Here is a 19,816-nt window from a genome sequence, read left to right on the forward strand (position 1 = left end):
TCTCATTAAGATAGAAGTGCTTCAGTTAGGAGGAGGAGGTCTAAACTTCAATAAAGAAATGAGCAGGCGAGAGTCTTCGCCCTATAGTTGGCCGGCGTCCTCAGCCCAGGAATCAGTGCTCGCGTTATTTGCGGCCATGGGTTATTTTTAACAATCGACCTCACTGATAACACTTTAGGAGTGCGCATCAAGTGCCTATGTGGATGATGATTAATTATTGGCACCCTCTTTGAAACGGGGCGGTCACAAATAGTCACCTAGCATGCAGGTATATGTTGGTTGTTGGAGGTATTGGTTGGTCCACTGCAAAGGCGCCATCTGTGAACGTGCGCTGGCTAAACGAGCGGGCATGTCCAATGTCTGACCGCGTTTTCTCCTTCAGAATAACGTACGTACTTATAGTCCACTTAACGTAGAAGTTTGGGCCAGTCGGTGTAGCACCAGTCAGTCAAAGAACTTCATTGAAAGGTCCTGCGAGTTTGTGGGAGGTCGGCGTAGCGTAGTTCAGCATTCCTTTAGGAGCAGCCCTTCGACGAAGCACAATGAAAAGGAATGTGCGCTTGCTAGTCAGCGCAACGTGCGTGTCCTTTTGTAGTGCTTCGTCAAAGCTTGGGTCCTGAAAGAATCTGAACTATTGTCCACAATCGGCAAAAAAAAAAAAAAGACTTCAACACCCGGCACTACATTTCACACCATTACTTTTTACGGTATTTCGAACCATATTTACTGCAGTCAAAATCGGATGGGACAAAGTTCGCATTCCTAGGTTTGGGGGGTATACTCGGTGAAGTGCGCACTCGACGCCACACTTACCGAAACATTGACATATATACGTGTTGTTAGAAGTTGCGACGCATTTTTTTTTTTTTTTTTTTTTTTTTAAAGGGAAACCCGAACCAATTGGTGGAGAAAACTAATCTGTAAAGCATGAGGCGCTTTAGGGAATTGGATATTCCCCTTTGCGGTTAGCAAATCTTTCTTTCCTCCTCATTTGAAGGAAATAGTAAACACTATATATTAATTTAAACGCGTCCATACTCGCTTGAACCCTTACGTGTGCGGCTAAGCACTTTATCCATTCCGAAACTGAACGCATTTGATTAGCCAAAAGCACGCATACCGATACGTAACTAAATACGCTTGATCCGTTAACCTACGGCGATTAAAAAAACGCCACGTGCAGCATCGATGAAAGGATCGCGACTTAGGTTTATGTAATGAGGCAGCTGTATGTACGCCTATCGTTGACGCTGCTGGAGGAGGCGGACCTTTTTTTTTTTTTTTTTAATTTCAAAACCTACTGCATACGCATAGCATACAAGCGGCACAAAGGCAGAGCAACACCGGCGTCGCCCTGCAAGTCACGTCGCTTTTTGTACGCATCCTCACTCACTCACTCAGGCGCTTAAGCGAGCTCGAAGCTCAGCGCAAATACAGCGGCCAGACCACGCGTTGGTTCGAGGTACAGGCCGCTGCCAAAATTAAGGGCGTGCGGACAAGACCGGCCGCCTTCCGCAAACCAAGGACTGGCGAACAAACGTGCGTCCGCGCCAGACGGGCCAAGGTGGTGCGCGCGCCAAGGGAACCGCTACACGCATCGCTCACGGGGCCAGTGCCCTTCCAAGCACGCCGAGGTCATCGAGGCACACCGTCGTCGCGTGACCGTCGCTCGTTGGCGCAAGAGTGGAGCGCCGGCGCGCAGCCAGAACAACCGAGCGCCCCATCCATTCTCCCTGCTTTTCTCAACCCTGGGTGCACAGGCCAGTAATGCCTTGCATGGTGCAAACGCACGAATGCGCCCCCACGTAATGCGTATTTAACGCAAGGGTGAGTTGTAGCGCGATGTTTAAAACGTAATGCCGCACATGATGACACCGTGAAGTTGTGGCGCAACGCGTAACGTAACGCGGTGAGATGTCAGATTTCAGGAAGCGTGGCATCTCAATGCGGAAAGCGTCTATACTCTGTCTAACGAACTCGGCACAGATCAGCGAATGCTACGGGCCGCGTCAGCCAATCAGAAAAGAGGATGAACTCCTCCATCACTTTCCGCCCCCGATCGCCCTCCGCCCGACGCCAGTGAATAGAGAGCTTTAGATTAGGGAACGCAAGCGGCATTGCGTATGCAATAACTAGGGGCCACGGTACTGCGCATGCGCAAGTGGTCATCATCCTCGACCATGTCAACATGAACATGAAATACACTTTGCGTAGTTTAAGAATTGTGTGGCCACAAAAGTTATCTTGGTAACAATGGAAACGACAACACGGTAGTGCGGGAAAAAAAAAGAGGCTTTTATTGAACCTTCTATTCAAATTACGATAAGTCAGCTAGCCTAAATGCGTACAAAGAATCGATCCTCGATGGAACACGTTGAGGAACTCGCGCCATCTCATGCCGTATCGGCGTAGCTACAGATACCGACTCCCACCAACGCGGGTGCATCATGCGGAGAAGCCGAACCTCACGAGATTCGACAATAGTGCAGGAAAGACGAAAGTCGGGGATCGCGAGAGAGTCGAGCGTACCCACAGAATGTATGATTTATTCGGAAGGTCAATTTGCACCCACAAGTGATATGCACATATCATCAGGCGTCTCGCAGCAAACAAAACCCTCATCATCATCACTCCTCGTACACGCGACTCATTCAATTTCCCTCTGAGCAGAGTAGCACGCTAATTAAGTCTTACTTCAGGACGGCAATCGCTGCCTTTCCTTCGAGTAAATTTCATCGACCTTTGAGTTAACAACTATACCGTACTGCCGCGGTGTAGCCCAACAGCACTGTACCGCAGCGGCACTGCCGTCGGAGCCAGCTAGCTCAGCCGCTGAGCCGGACGCCGGATATGTCAACGTCAAACGCGCCTGTGCGACCAGTCCCCATTGTGCATGGTCACGTCCAAGACCCGAAAACCGCTCAGGGACATGATCGCTATTCTAGTCGGTTTTGTTAGCAACTGGTATATTACGAACGTGAAAGACGCACTTTTATTTATGTATCACGGTTGCGTGCCGATATCTGCCCCTTTATGTACGCAGACAAAGAAACCACTTCCTCACTTTTGTTATGCTAAAACCCGCTTTTGTCTGCCCAAACCCAGAGATAAAGATGTAACATCGCGTGGTGCGCTGGCATGTTGACGCTGCATCCTCGATTTTCATGTCATCTCGCGGTATTGTAAACGCACTTCAGGCTTGCGTTTTGCCATCTGTGACCACACCACAGTATAGAGCAAATTAGCGTCAATTTTCTCGCAGTCTGACGGTAAGAATATGATTAAACCACTACCATACAGTTCTACATGTACCCGACTTTACATTCGGGATAAATATATTACGTAATCGCTCCCGAGCAAAATTTTAAAAAGTACTGAAAGAAATGTGCAATACAATGTATAAGGGTTTCCTAAGTGGGACTCAATCGCCAGGTTCACCGCTTGCGATTGACCTCCGAGAACGTCGCCCCCGGTCCAGTGATTTCGTGCACCGATCGAGCGAAGGGCAACCAGCGTCGTTCAGACCAACGTAACTCCGCGCGTCCGCCTATATCCACGGCCGGCGTCTTGCGTCTGACACATCAATTATGTCCCCCGCCACGACGACGACCACCACCCTCCGGTGGGGCTTGCCTCCATTTCTCCCGGCATCTGGACCTTTTCATATCGACTGATGATACCCGGCACAGAAGACTTTCCTAGAAGTGAGCTAAGCCCCGCGACCCTCCCTTTCCCCAGCATTGCAGCACGTTCGCGATGCGGACGTGAAGCCGAGCACGCATATATCGTATTTTATCAAGTTTAACCGTGCTCACCCACTATCACCGATAGCTACTATGATATTTCGGCTGATTTTCGTAGCATTGGAGGTATCGTCATCGTGCTTGCTGGACGGACGTCGAGAAAAAAGAAAAGGTAACTATAGTAGTCCCCACAGGGAATTCGACACTCGGCTCTGCCTGCAACTTGTCAGTCGTCGTGCAGTCATCGTCCCGCTGGAGCGTCATCGTCGTTGTTGCAATTTGCCATCCAACTGTTGTTCTTGTCGCCGTGTAGGCTTTCGTGCGAGCGAGCCTCTCTCTCTCTCTCTCTCTCTCTCTGTGTGTCTGTGTCTCTGTGTCTCTGTGTGTGTGTCTGTGTCTCTGTGTCTCTGTGTCTCTGTGTCTCTGTGTGTGTGTGTCTGTGTGTGTGTGTCTGTGTGTGTGTGTCTGTGTGTGTGTGTGTGTGTGTGTGTGTGTGTGTGTGTGTGTGTGTGTGTGTCTGTGTCTGTGTCTGTGTCTGTGTGTGTGTGTGTGTGTGTGTGTGTGTGTGTGTGTGTGTGTGTGTGTGTGTGTGTGTGTGTGTGTGTGTGTGTGTGAGAGAGAGAGAGAGAGAGAGATAGTGTGTGCTTCCCATCGAATCAAATAAGCACACTACATTACGCACTCCGAAAACAAAGTTTAATTTTCCCCACCTTTCAGAGAAACTCGAATAAAGCCCATAACTTGACTCGGGGTCGTTCGGCCGCCACTTGAGCTGCCTTTCTTAAATATCAACGCCATTCCGCTAAAACGTTAAAAAAGAAACGGTCGGCTACGCAAATCACAGCTTGCCAATTATAATATTAATTGACACAGTCCCTCAACCATGACGTGACTTGACGACGTGCGCACGTCGATCGGGAGCCGCTTGAGTCGCAGTTCCTGTCGCTATCGTATCGCGTAACAAATTCCTCTGCCGTTATTCGTTCGCCAGCGAGGCTCCCCTTTCATACTTGCGTTCCTTATACGATAGTCGTAAATTGAAATGCGCACTATATGAAAGTGCGGTGCTGCACAGTTGTGTAACTATAGCCGCCGAGCATCATTTAGCCCAAAAAACTATATATATGCGACCGATGCAGACCTGCCAACCCTCCCGAATGTTTCGTAAAGCTTACAAATTTACCATTTTGCAATTTTACGAAGGTTGAGTTAAGCTTCACTAAAAATTAAATTTGCTTGCGAAAATGGTCGCGCGTCGGTGTCTGTACCTTCAGTTTCAAATCTTCTGATGGCGAAAGGATGCGAGAAGCATAAGCGCTTCAAGTTTTTGAAGCAGATGAAATTGGCAACAGCTAGGTCGCGGAAAAAAAGTCACTGTGATCTAGAAACAGTGTGCTGAGCGTAAAGTTAAATCCTCGTTACAAAACTGCGTATGTATCCGTGAAAAGACGTGTGCTCAGGGAAGCTTCAAAATATGAGTGTTATATTTCCCTTGCCCCCCCCCCCCCTACCCCCTCCACTTTCCCCGCCCGCCACCCGCGGAATTTTACGAATTATAAGGATTACAGGTGGGCACGTATGCGGATGACAAATCACGTCAATGTCGCGCACACCAGCGAAGACAAACGAAAGAACAGCATCCTATTGTGTTTCGAGTTGTTCGCGTTTACAGATACACCGACAGCAGTATCACAAGGAGCACTATACATAGGCTGGCTGTACAAATATATTGATTGTCTTGTGCTCATAGTTATATGTATTCTTCTATACTTTACTGTTTCTATCACAGCTAGTAACTTTGCTGCGGCAGCTTTGAAGGGTTGAAGTATCGCCACAGCTCCCGCTTGCTAGTGAAACCATCCATTCCTAAGTACGTGACTGAAACGGTGGCCAAAGTGAATGTTTATGAAACACTTAGTCTTGACGTCCGTTCGAGCAGCTATGTTTATACGTCCGTGCGCACATTTGGTTCATTCTAGAATCTTCCGTATTGAGAATAAAAGAGCCGCTCAGGCTCTCGTGGTGATTATGCTCGAGAAAACGCGGTAAATGTCCGTTTATGGCGAGCACAGGAGCAGTCCGTGGGCGGTCAACGCTGCGGCAACACACACATACACACGCAAACCGGTTATATCCCGATCAGTGCTTCGGATACTCAGGCGCTCCGTTCCGCGCACGCAGCGACCGGGGATGAAAACAGACACCTGTTTTATTCGTTCTTTCACTATATCTGTAGCGAAAGTCGCTTCAATGTTTCATTTTCTTTCACGCTAACACGGCTAATCAATTGTTAATTACTCTAATCAACCGTGGTTGTATGCTTGAATTATGTCACTGCGACCTTCTCAACGCTATCGAATCCACCTCCCCTGTCGTTGCAAACAGTCTTCCTTCTTCTGCTCTCGGTTTCTTCCGTAACGCGCGTTACTAACTTGCTCAAGCCTATAACACGTTGGAGAGCTCAAGGACACAGCACACTTCGGTTGCGTACGTACGGCTGCTGCGATTTCAACGGTCGGTAAAATGAAGAAAAAAAGAAAGCAAGAAGCGAGTGACAAAAGAAAAAGAAAATCTTCGCGCGCACCACCGAACACAGATTCACTCTTTCTCGAGCCTGTTTTTCTTAAGCAAAGAAGTACGCACAGCCAAGTACGTTCCACTTTTTCACTACACTAAGCATCGACTTGTATTCGCTGCCATTATGCAATGATCAATCTACAACTCAGTGTCCGCATAGACTATAGGTTCCTTCACGAAAACAAGAGCCCTCGTGTCGCGTACTGCCAAATCGCCTCGGGCGTGTCGGCGACCTTGTCTGATCGATGATCTATGCAAGGGCAAGCCCCAAAGACAGTCTGTAGCGTATACAACAAAAGCGGCTGCGACGGCACTATTATTTGCACTCGTAGACCCTATATATACCGTTGGCGTTGCCCCCTTTGACAAACGAGCGCCTCTTTCGTCTTTCTTCAGGCGACGTGTCAACTGCGCTGTGACGGCGCGGTACCAGATAAGTTCGCCGCGCTCTTGCGATCGAGTGATCCTCGGTAGCCAGCTCTTTAGTGCCTTCCCATACCTCTGTAGCTATACAACCAACCAACAAGGCCCCTCAAGCAAACTGGTTTATTGGCTTCCCCCAGTGCAGGGTAGCCAACCGGACTCAGTCCTGTTTAAGCTTCTTGCCTTTCATTAATCCTTCTCTACCTCCCTGGTGAATGACGTCTGTTTCTGACCGAAAAGCGACTATTCAACAGGCGTGGTCATCTTGAGAGCGTATCGACCACTTCGAGGTAAGACGACGCAGTGAAATGACAAACTTGTCAGCACGTTGATCGAGCGTCACAACATAGAGAAAGTCCTCCGGGCGTATTTTCGGCGCCGCGTCCCCGTACACACACACACACACACACACACACACACACACACACACACACACACACACACACACACACACACACACACACACACACACACACACACACACACACACACGTGCTGTGACCATGGGCAGAATGACGCTCCAAGCCCTTTCAGCCCTGATTACTCTGTCCCAGCGTGACTATACATAGTCACGCTCGGACGTGTGATGCGCAACACATATTTATGTTTATTTCCATCAACAATGGCACCAACTCACTGTGAGGGACATAGGCATGATCGGCCGCTGTTACGACAGCAAAAACAAAACATTCGATTTATTGTGATACAGATAAGAGTGCTACAGTTGCTGAGTAGATGGTGTTTAAATTATTGTAAGTTACACCCTATCATTCAGTGGTAGTACGTTAGAAGTGTAGGAAAAAATCTGGAACAAAAAATTATGCAGATACCTCAGTGGAGTTGTTTAAGTATGCGTAAGCATTATGCCACTTGCTCATATCCACGCATTCCTTGCGACGTATATGTTAAATATTGTTTACCGCGATTGATGAAGCAGTAGGCGGTTCATTAAATGTATGTTTTATTGGCCTTGTAATCTGTTTTGGCTCTTGATCCGATCAGTATAAACCATTAACCCTTATCGGTCGTTATCGACCAGATTGGACTCGATCCAACCCTTATAACCCTTATCTGTCCTTCTCAACCTTATCGTACATGATCTGACCTTTATCAACCATTATGGGTCCTTATCAACACAATCAGAATTGCTCCGACCATCATAAGCCCCTTATCGCTCTTTGACACCCTATTCATCCGCGTTATCAACCGCGACCAAAGCCATATCACTCCTTATCAACTCATTGACTGCTTATCTGTCTTATGTTGCGCGACAACACAGACAGCACGATACAACACATTCATATGGTGCAGATATACAGTCGGACCCGAATATATCAAATCTGAAGGGGATTACAAAAAAGTTCGATATATATATATATATATATATATATATATATATATATATATATATAGGTAATTCGACATATAAAATAATAGGCCCTGAGGCAAACGGCGGCTTACCGAGATTGGTGCGTTCGAGGGTCGCTAAGTTACTGCATGCAACTCGTATAAAAAAGAAAAAAAAAAAACACTAGAAGAAAAGCACACTTTATTTACGTGCAAAAAAAAAATTGCTGATCCTGGTTTGCTTCTCCGAAATGAAGTTGAGGATGCTCGTCTAGATCTTGACAAGGCTGTCGAGGTGCGAAAGCCCCGTGCCTTCCATATCAACTCAACCCACACGACGACGCCACGGAAATCGGAAAGAAGGAATGTTGAGGTTCGAGGAAGCACCTGGGCTAGCCGAACAGCTCGACGGGGCTCAACTGACTGCACACACGATGCGCACAAGAAGCAAGAAGCGCAAAAGTTAGTGACGTTTTCACTTCATGAACTCGGGTGACGCGCAAGCGTATGGGTCACCGTGAGCCGTGCTCCATCAAGGGCTGTAAAGCCCCTTGGAAAGTTTTTTTTTTTTTTTTTTTTTTTCAGGGGCTTTAAAGGGCTGCAGAAGATAGCGCCAACCTTTCCCTTCACAAAGAACCACTTCTCTCTCGTCGTGACGCATCGCCTCGTTTCTCCTTTCCCGCTTCGCTCAACGCGACCTAGACTTTCTTCTAGGTGCATGGTGGTGCTTTCCCACGCGCTCGGTGCACTCCTCTGAACTTTCCCCGGCGCACGATTGTCTTTCTCCACTTCCAGGTGCCAGAAGACCTCAAAGTGCACAAAGAAGTGCAGCACTTTGAGGTGTCCGACGTGGCGCCGCGTTCGATATAACGAATGTGCTGGTGAACGGCCGTTCCATATACGCGTGCACCAGACCTATATACATCTGCATTGGATTTTTCAAGGGGATTTTACAGCTGTTCGATATACACAATAATTCGATATATGCGGGTTCGATATATCCGGGCTCGACTGTGTTCGCCTTCTGCAAGCGTGGGTGTTTATTTAGCCCGGCGGGCAAGACACTCAGCTTCTGAGCGTCACGCGTCAGCGACGGTTTTCCTGAGTGAGTCGACGTAGAATTGCTTACGAACTTAAAAGCCGGCCCTTCGTGGGCTTGGCCGGTTTAGCACGATAGCGAAGAAGACGACAGAACGCCAAAAACAACTCATTATGTCGTCGTTTCTCATAATTAAGGTAAAATATTTTAGAAGGACCGTGTTGCTGTACTGGATTCAACATTTCAATTCCTAATAATGCATGTCTTTAGAAACCTCCCCTACAGGACAGTGTCATAGAGATGTCTGCGCAGTTGAGAAATTTATATCTGATTCAAGACTATTCCCTCGCTAACTTTTTAAAACGTTGATTTATTTTACTTTTCTGTTTATCTAATCGAAATTTCTCATAAGTGTTCCTTTTTTTCTTCTTCTTCTTCTTACACTCGACAAATTATATTTTTAACTCGGCCGATCCCCCCGTAGAGGGTACCGAGACACACAGAGGCAAACCAACCAACCAACCAACCAACGTCGGAAACACACCCCACGTGGTCGCCTCGTATGCAAAATGCGTGCGCACCGCTCATGGCACGAGCCAGCCTCGTGGTCTGCGGGTCCGGCACGTTACGACGCCTATGCGACACCGTCGCGCCTGCACATACTGGAGCGACGACGCGACGCACGAGGCATCACGTACACGCGTTCGGTGGCCCAAGGACACGCTGAGCAGCTGCCGCGTGCTTGCAGAGGGGCCCGCGAGAGAGCAGGCGGCATCCCCCGTTCCGCGCTCCATCTGCCTCGGTTCAACTTCACACAGGAGACGCGCATCCGGGAAACGCCGCGCGCGGTTTCCCCGCACCGGCAGCAGCGCGCACACCACCTGCCCGACACGGCGTCGCAACCGTCCGCAACAACACGGGGAATCCGCCCCACCGCAAACCGGGGGGAGAGAGGAGCTCGGAGATAAAAGTGATCGGGGGCGTTGCATTACATATGTGTGCTCCATTCGGCTCTGCCTTCAAGGCCGCGGTTCGATCAAACTCTTCCCGGGGTTCATCGGTTGCTAGATATATACGGAGCCGAAGATTTAACCCGCAGAAATTACCGAGGCAGCGGCAAACCGTGCACAGCAAGCAGTGCATATTCACAAGGGCAAAAACTTAGAGGACGCTTAAGCTTCGCATTTAAGGGTGGAACGCGACAGCATTCAAAGATCCCTGACTGCTGCTCACGCTTCCTGGAAACTGCAGCGTGCGTAACTGTAATGTTTACCGGTAAAGGCAGGCGGCGAACGCTATTCACGAAGGCGAGCTTTCTGGTAGGAACGTGGCCTCTTGCGTGGGTCGAATGCCGAAGGTAGTGCACAGCCGGCCGCACGCAAAAAAAATCATTTTCAGGTTTCTGTTATTGTGTCACGCTTTTATTGCGATAGCAATTATATGGACACTCCAAAGCAGATTTCTGCCGTCGGCGTCGCCGTCGCCGTCGCCGTGAGGTTCCGTATGACGTCAATGGAGATGAAATCGTCGCCGCGCGATAAGTGGTTCTTGAGGGAAAGGGAAAGGTTGGCGCTATCTTCTGCAGCCCTTGAGGGAGCACGGCTCAGCGCCATCGCCGCGCGCCGCCGAACGCTGTATGTGCGAGTGAAAGGGCGCGAGGGACGCGCGCTTTCACGGGGAGTGAACGCACGGCGGATAACAAACGCGCGTTCTGTGCCGTGCTCCCTTAAGGGCTGCAGAAGTAGGCGTCTCTTTCCTCCTTTACAATCACCATATATGTAGATCAAACGCGCCTTCTTCTGACGCACGAAAGGCCGTAGGGGGGGGGGGGGGGGGGGGGGAGGGAAGGGAGCGGACGTTTAGCTGCGGCACCAAGTGCCTATTTATATCAGAGGCTCCGTCAATAGTCACCAACGCCGCACGCATTTTGTGCGAACGCGGGCAAAACGCCGACGGCGTCGACAACAGTTCTGCGTGTTGACGGTGCTGCTGCATGTCCAAGTTTATACAGCTGATAAAGCTACTATCATTACTCCGTATAGCTCTCTACAAATTTGCTATCGCAATTGATGCTTCGCCTTTCAGGCGAAACTGCGACAACTTTTTTTAATATTTCCGGCTGAGAAGATGTTTTAACGTCAAAGGCATGCCCTGTCGGTGTTTCATGACATTTGTTTGTGGGCTGTCATTCTCAAAATTCCCAGGAATAAATTTGTCAAGAATGTAAGACAAGGTATGAGCAACTTTAGTCGAAGGCCTCTCCCTGAGATCTCCAATTACCCCTGTCTTGCGCTATAGCTGATTCCAACTTGCGCCTGCATATTTCCTAACTTCACCCCACCTAGTTTTCTGCCGTCCTCGACTGCGCTTCCCTTCTCTTAGTATCCATTCTGTAACTCTAATGGTCCCAGGAATAAATTTGTCAAGAATGTAAGACAAGGTATGAGCAACTTTAGTGATAGAATGGTGGGGCAATATAACCCGTATATACCGCATGTCGTATAGCAAGGCGTGGCATATACATATACCTAAATATATACAGAAAATTTCGCTCACTGACAACGCCGCCGACGCTGAATTTTCTGCGACAACGGAAAGGGGCCCTTAACGCTATCGCGTTAAAAAAGTGTCGAAACGTTCTTATCGCGACTACAATTTTTTTGCGACGAGCAACACTCGGTCGCCTTTGGACTATAGTGCGCCACTTGTTTGCGCGGTCATTTTGAGCTGGCGAGAGGAATTTGCGCTCGTGGAGCGTATACGGAGCTCGCTCTGATTGCACCATTGTTTGAAAAACCGCTTAGTTGGGCCACTAACACAGAGCTGAACGCCATATTGTGCCATGTGCCGAATGCAAGCGCTGAGATTGCAGGAACGGCTCGGTCACCTTAATTACACGAACTACAGCGCGTTTTCAATGAGCGGAATCAGCAGCGTCCCGTCTTTTCCTGGCCCAGCTCGAGTTGTCAATTTCGTCGGCGGCGGCTAGGTTCGGCGAATACAGGGACGCGGTTGTAGTGCCGCGAAATCGGGCGAATGTTAACCTTTAATCAGATCACTAGCACATCAACAGGCAATGAAATGGCCAGCACGCGGCTTGATCCCACATTCATCTGTTTGTTCCCCAGACGCCAGCCACATCGCAGGTAGCCTCGTGTCATTTATACGATATATGCCGCAGCACTTTTTCCCTCACATCCCTCCTACATTCGAACAATGTGACACCTTCCGCACTTCAAGATACACCGACACACTACGCTGGATTTTCCAACGGTGGGCAAACGCGGGACCGCGTTGCCGGTCAGTATCCGCTCACCTTCTCTCTGTGGTGATTCTAGTTTTACGAGTCTATCGAACCGCGGACAACCAGCGAAAAGTATTTCCGAAAAGTGCGCGAAGCAAGCGCCTCGCCTCCAGACTGGGCGATTAGAACAATTAAAACGAGGCTTTCCCGGCGGTCACGCGAAACTGGTCCACGAGAAACCGGCAACGTGTCCGCGCCCCATGCCACTCGCAGCAAGAGCACATTCAAGCGGTGGCGAGCGGCTCCACACAGAAGCCAAGACGGGGGGTGCCTCCAAGTTCGTGCATGCTCCTTCCTCATCGCTTCGTACACGTCTCGAACTCCGCGATAGAAATTTCCTAAAGTCCACAGCACATCGGCACATTCCCTTCGAGTGGCTCTTGGCCTACCTCCAGCACTGCCGTGGCCAACGTTTATAGATAAACGTTGGTCGCGGCGACAACGAGGTGACAAGAGCGTCCGCCACAGGGCGCGCATACTGCTGACGCACTGCGAAGCAGACGTCCCTGTACACATTGCGCAGTCAATGTGGCAGCTGTCTATATATATAAGGATAACTTTCAAACATCGACACAGAAGTGCAAGCGCCTTTGACGCTTGTTTAGTTTTGAGCCATGGGCCACGGCCAATGAAATAATGTTTACCTTAACAAATCAGCGCTATTTATTTATTTTATTTGACGTGCAATAGTTCTCTAAGAGCAAATAGAAAGTGCTGACAAATGCTCTCGCAGGAGTACCTGTGTGTCACTTATTCCATTCGTATATAGTTCTCGCACTTTCTAGCCACTCATGCCTTGGGGTGAGGAGGCGAGGGAGCAACCGTAAAGGGAAATAATTACAATGATTTCTATTACAATACAGCTTAGGCGCATGACCAATGACAACAAGCTTAAAAAGAAAACTGGAAACACTTTTCAGGAGCGGCACATCGCGCTCGCTCTCTTATTTATAATTTTTTCCCCGGAAATCCACAACACTCGTTCTTAATCGATTGACGAACAGGGTGTGTTTACAACGAACCCAAAATAACTCTTCCGGGAAATGGCCGGCTGTCGGTATTGTCGATAAGAGTCAGTCATTTAATGTTTCTTTCGCGAGTACAAGGGGGTCATATACACAAAGCGCCATAATCAATCGTAGACGGAGATAGCATTGAGCACAAACACCACGGCAAGTATTCAGTCTGTCTATCGAAGGTTTCCGTGACTTCTCTATAGATGCTGAGAGGCATCCAGAATCGAAGCTCTGGATCAAGTAGATGGTGCAGACGACGGCGATGTTACAGCTGAGCGCGCGTGATCACGAGTGACACAGTCTCAAAAAAAAAGAAAAAAAAGTCCGAGGTGGAATCAGAATCGCGCAACTCAGCCTCCGTGTCCGTGAGCTCGCTGCCACTCTCCGCAAGACCACGAAATAATTCGGTGTTGTTGCAACTTCGCCACACTGTTGCAAATACGTTACAACGTCGTTGGTCTTTCGGTTGCCGTTGAGATGGTGTCGGAAATGCGGCCAACGTCAACAACGTTCATCGTGTTTACCACATGTGTGGTTGACGTTGACAGTCATAGCCTTCTTAACCCTAATCATACGCACACTTTCTCCACAGCTCTGCTTCCATGCTGTTAGTAAGCAGTGTACATCGCTCCAACAACGCTGCGGTGACCTCAAAACCGTCATTCAGATGTCAGTCTACAGTCAAGAGTTCGAGGAACGTTTGTCTATAGTCGGGTACGCGCTTAGTCAAAGACACGTCGGTCATTGACCAGGCCAACGGTTAACAATCAACTCGGTCACACGGTGTAACAGCAATCTCTCTTCTACGACTGACGTCTGTCTGTCAGGAGATAATGAGTGATCAATGGGTACAGGAAGTGAAAAGGCGTGTTACACGATCGTTAAACTTCACTCAAGCACAGCGCAGTATACGACTGAGTTCTCCTATGAGCTACGCGGACCCACAGATAAGAAAAGTGAAAACAGTTTCGCAAGCATGTTAAATTAGTGACCGGTTATTCGGTTAGACGACATTTAGCATATATAGTAGATTTGAGCTTTTTTTATTTTGGGGTTTTATGTGCCAGAACCACGATTTTATTATGAGGCACGACGTGTAGCGTGGGACTGCGGATAAATTTGGACCACCTGGGGTTCTTTAACGTGCACCTAAATCTAAGTACACGGGTGTTTTCTGTATTTCGCACCCATCGAAATGCAGCCGCCGTGGCCGGGATTCGATCCTGCGACCTCGTGCTCAGGTACCTGTTTGAGCTGCAATGCGGTGGCCTCACTTAGAGATTTTCAAGTTATTTCTGTCTCGCTTCAGCCAACTCAATGATGCAAATTTTCACATTTCCTCAGTCAACGTTACAAGATGTCAAGGTGGCGGGTTGCCAAGGGATGGAAAATGCAGTCCCTAGGGAGGCCGATCATTAGGCGACATAATGGCACACAAATGTAAAACTACTCGCGCGATGAATCAGTCGATACCACAATGTTCAGAAGTGGCTCAGCGAAGTTGCGCGCTTGTTTACGGGAGGACAAAGTAACGTCAGTATCAGAAAATCTTGAATTTACTAAGCGTAACTTCCCGTATTATAAATAAAGGATCTAAATAAACAAAGACGACAACCATGCGTGATACAGCTGTTCTTCAAAGCTTGGTTCTGTGTATTTATTCTCTTTTCTTTTTCTTTTTTTTTTTTCCCCTTGCTGTTTTGCCTTTGAGGTAAGCTTGCCAAGGCCTTGAGAGACCTCCCGTAGTAAGATTTAATCCCAACCATTTCACCACGGCGTTCAGCACAGCTATACGGACCACAATTACACAAACGTGAACACAAAAGTTTCTTTGCGCAAGTGCCAGACTGACTCGGAACGCATTCGCGCTTCGTATGACATGGTATGGAGACGGCGCTGTGGACAGGCCAACGCTAGGGTGCCTGGATAGCAACGCCGGTTCTATCAGGCACCCTTGTCAAAGCAAAATAATTGCCGCCTCAGGGGCTGACACCGTTCTGTTCTCAATCAACCCAGTTTCGAAACCGTGGAATGCACGCCGCACTGCAAGAACTCTATGACGAAAAGGGAGCGCTGGCGGCGCATTTAATAATTATCAGCCTCGCGAAACGGCCGCAGGTGTTGAGCGCGCCCAGAGCCTGCATTACCATGGTTGAGAGACAAAGCTTCCACGCCACAATGCGGCGGCATTGCAGAAAATCACGTCACCGGCGATACGAACAGTCATGTGTCGACGGCAGCATTCTGCCAAGGTGTGTACCGATCGAGAGTGCGAAGAGTATGCAAAACGGCGGAGGGTGGACACATTCGGCGCGTTGTGCTGTCTCGACGCCAGAGCACGCGTACGTAAAGATCCCAAACGTCGGTAGCACGCGTTTAGAAACGCCGGCGCGCACGCGCTACGGTGACGATGAGCGAGAGGTGGCGGAGAAGGAGAGCGCATCTTCGACCACAGGCTGGTTCCCTTCGTGAGCGGAAGCGATGCGATAGCTCCTTGGACGCCAGCCAAAGGACAAGTGGACAAGGAAAGCCCGCTTTCACGAGACGCATCATCGTTGCGGGAGAAAGGTCGTCCCACACGCATGGACTCAATGAGCCAGGTAAACAAACCGCGAGAGGAGGTAGGACGGTCACGCTTCCGCGACCACGCACAGCTTACAGGCATGCATCTGGCGTGACAAAAACAGGCCGGTAGCGCGTGGACAACACTCGCTCGCCCGCACGCGCGTTGGACACGACGCCGACGAGCTCGATCGGCAGGCTGTTCCGCGTCCCCCGCAGCAAAAACAATGCGCAGCGCGATCTCGGCTCCTAGCATCGGGCTGACAGATTCTGCCGAGTCCGGATCAATATTTTCGGGCCGCACGGGGCGAGAAGAATGGGTGCGCCAGAGTGCGCGGCGATATTCTCCCACCTCTCTTCGCGCCCCGGAAGCCAGAACAACAACACACTCACGCGTGCTTGAGAGAGAGCGCCGGGTTGTTGCCGCGGCTGCCAAGCTCTTCCTGACAGCGCGGCTAGACGTGCCGCGTGAGTTGCAGCACCAACAACGCTCGAAATTTAGCACACCCCGAGGCGAAAATAAGCACGTCGCCGATATGGCCTAAAAACAAAAGCTCGCTCTGCACTCGGCGACGGCAGCGCTTCGGCACGGTGTGGTTGGTGGTCGAACTCCGCCGCTTGCCGTGCGCTTCGTCGCTTGGAAAACATGTGCTCCGCTGACCTTAACCTTGTCCTGCGTTCGCGGCCGTGACACTCGCGACGCCGCATCTGCTCGCCTTGGCATCCCCACGGAAGCGACGAACGCCGCTTCGGCAGTGCATGTACACACCGCTTGCACGGCGCGGCCTGACGGACCGCCGTCCCCCCTAAAAAAATCACGATGTATGTTGAAGCACAGCCATGCGCTACCTAAAAGGAGGGCGGAGAAATACCAACTCGCCTGTTTCTCGTGCCTCGCTGCTGCTGCGGCGGCCGCTCTGCGGGAAGTGCTAGCGGCGTCAAGCGGCGACAAATGCACGCAGGCGACGGAGCTGAATTATCCTCCGGATGCAACAATCGGAAAAACACGCACAAACAGCGACACTTCGAAGCAGCGCTAACTTGCCTCGTCTTGCTCGCCTACACAAACACGGCCATGCGGCTACGAAACCGGCGCGGCGGCGCGCGCAGCCGGTTCATCATCACGTGACCAGAACACGCCCCTTTCACACAACACGGCCGCTCGGACGCGCTCCACGCCACGCGCAGCGGCCGTGCATCGCGAAGCCTGGAGCCTGGTTTCAAGTGCGCCAATCGACCGGTTATTGCTGTACGAACGGCACTTCCAGCGTTTTGGGCTATACAGAGCACTCGATCTCAAAATTAGAGATCACATCATGCACTACTTTCTTCAACGGCTAGACCAGAAGCGAGCAGACGAATTTCGTTTCGTATTTTGCGAAGCGCAGCAGACGATTCTATTCAGGAGCACTGAACTTCCTCATTGACATTTACGCAGCGAAGGTACTGGGCACGCCATGTGAATTATAAATAGATCTGGCAGACGAAATATAAAGCGCTGAGCGCCAACCGTGCCAATAATGACAGAAGCATGCGTCAGACTTCATTACTGCCGTCGAACAGCGCTCAGATCCGCGAATGAATTATTGTCCTCCAATTTACTACGCAGGAGTTCCGAGATTTTTACATCTCCTCTGCATTTGGTAACAGAGGAAAAAGCGATGACCACGGAAGCCCCGCGTCCTTCTGCACTACGCTGCAGGCATTCGATCTCTCATACCCAGTACTTGAGCTAAAATAGCCAGGGGATGCGCGATACTGTTTTGTCCGGCTGTCGCAGCAAATGCGAAATACAAATAGATTCATTTGTTGGGCGCTATTAAACGTTGTTAACGTCGGTGTGAATCCTAGTGAAACATGATCAGTTACGTTCCCGATTTTGATTACTTCGTGTTCAACATACGGTGAACATACGGGCAACAGCGATAAATACGATTAACCGAGTTTATTCAGTCGCTTCGGTCAGCTCACAGGACCACATGTCCCGGACTTAATCCGTTTACGCGCAGCTTAACGTAACAGGACCCTCTGACACATACTTTCACAAGTCGTAACAGTATAACATCAAATACGCATTTTCACATCCGCTGCTTTTCCAACACCTTGCATGCTGTAGGATACCTTTCTCTCCGAAACACCAAGCTCCAGGAACTTAGCTACGTATATAAGCCTCAAATAAACGCAGATACGTAAAGAATCCGAATTGCGTTTCCCGCAAACTGACCATTAAAAAAAAGGAGAAAAAAAAAAACAGAAGCGAGATTAGGTGTGCCGGATAAACGATTTTCAATTATTATTTTTCTTCTCTTTTTTACAGCGATACACGAAAGACAGAGATACGAGCTTTGATGATATGCTGGAGAAACAATACGTGAGTGAAACTGCATCCCTGAATGAAATACGCATCCTTTATAGTTCACTCTGAGATTACGTTTATTTGAAAAACAAGTGCTGATATTGCTTTCTTTAGTGCCAACGTGCAAGAGCCGATAATCGTTATGTCATTATCCTGCGCACCTTTGTCCATATTATATCATGCGTGTTAAAAGCGTTGCGGCTTTGTGTCGCGTTACATATTGTACGTATATACAATACGAAATAAAAATTTTCAAGATTGTTTTCTCCCTACTTCTTTTTGGGGTTTTACGTGCCAAAACCAGTTCTGATTATGAGGCACGCCGTAGTGGAGCGCTCCGGGTTAATTTTGACCACCTGGGGTTTGTTTCTCCCAACACAAGTGCCATTCGCGGTGGCTGGAAGTACCTCATTAAATAAACAAAACAAATTTACAAACTTTTCCGGAGAAATATAGCGGCTATTCTCAAGCTCCTCAATCTGAATTCTCTGAGTGATCTATATCCAGCGTTCGCTGTAATGTATGCCTGCACCATGCTATAGTGTCAAGTCGTGGTGACGGTGAAATGCAGGCGTGAAACTGTCCTCTGGATACCTATATCCGCACGAGAAATATGCATTGCTGCGTTCTTTTTGATTCCGTACGTCAACTATAGCCAACCACGATTCCTCCCGGTGCCAGCGCGGTCATTCAAACGTGCGATCTCACCTCGGGCATGGACAACGTCCTTCTGGCCGTCTTCCAACGCAGAGCCATCTTGCATTCAACGGCGCGCACCTATCAGGTCGTTCCCAGCTACACACTTCACACGGCAACGGAGTCGAACCACCCGAACGGCGACGTTCGCGCACCAACCAGCAACTATTCATACGTCGGTCGCATCTTTCCACATCGCTTACTCACGAAGGGTCATCAAGGACACCACATATTCCACGGTGCGCTTCATAGACCGCAACAGCTCACTGATGACATTCGCTTATAATCGCGCGCATCCGACGACCTGCGCCACCGGTGGCAGGCTGCTACCACCGAGAGAAAAACAATCGAGAGTCGCAAACGTCAAAGGCTGTTGCTTTCCTCCGAGGACCTCTTGAACGTCTCGACGCAGCCGGTCCTGCCGCTGTAGGCGTTGTCCGCGCCCGCAACGAAATACGTATGCGCTCGGCGCGGCGCATACACAGAACGACGCAGCAGCTAGCAGAGGCGGCGAACGACGACTGTACTACTACAAGCGGTCATTTCGAGCCTGTAATCTAGCCAAGCCGCTAGCTGCTTGCCGCGACTGCCGCGACTGCCACGATTGTGTGCTTTCCTTGTCTCGTCCCGGCCAAGATAACAATCCTTATACGAGGAGAGCCGGAGGTGCCCGCGCGGTATTTGCAGAGCTCGGAGCACACACGTATATACGTATATACAGGCGGCCTATCTCTCCGCAGCGCGCAATGACCG

General features: G+C 49.6%; 1 protein-coding gene across 1 annotated transcript in view; it reads right to left on the reverse strand.

Moving 5' to 3' along the window:
- LOC119442760 (uncharacterized) overlaps positions 1 to 19,563 on the reverse strand; it is a 275,001-nt gene extending 255,438 nt beyond the window's left edge. Inside the window, exon 1 of the mRNA XM_037707766.2 lies at positions 19,076 to 19,563. Within this exon, the coding sequence (XP_037563694.2) occupies positions 19,076 to 19,123 (48 nt within the window). The 5' untranslated portion in view covers positions 19,124 to 19,563. The remainder of the gene's footprint in view (positions 1 to 19,075) is intronic.
- Positions 19,564 to 19,816: the final 253 nt, after the last annotated feature.

This window comes from Dermacentor silvarum, chromosome 2 (genome assembly GCF_013339745.2).
Source record: "Dermacentor silvarum isolate Dsil-2018 chromosome 2, BIME_Dsil_1.4, whole genome shotgun sequence".
NCBI classification, from domain to species: domain Eukaryota; kingdom Metazoa; phylum Arthropoda; class Arachnida; order Ixodida; family Ixodidae; genus Dermacentor; species Dermacentor silvarum.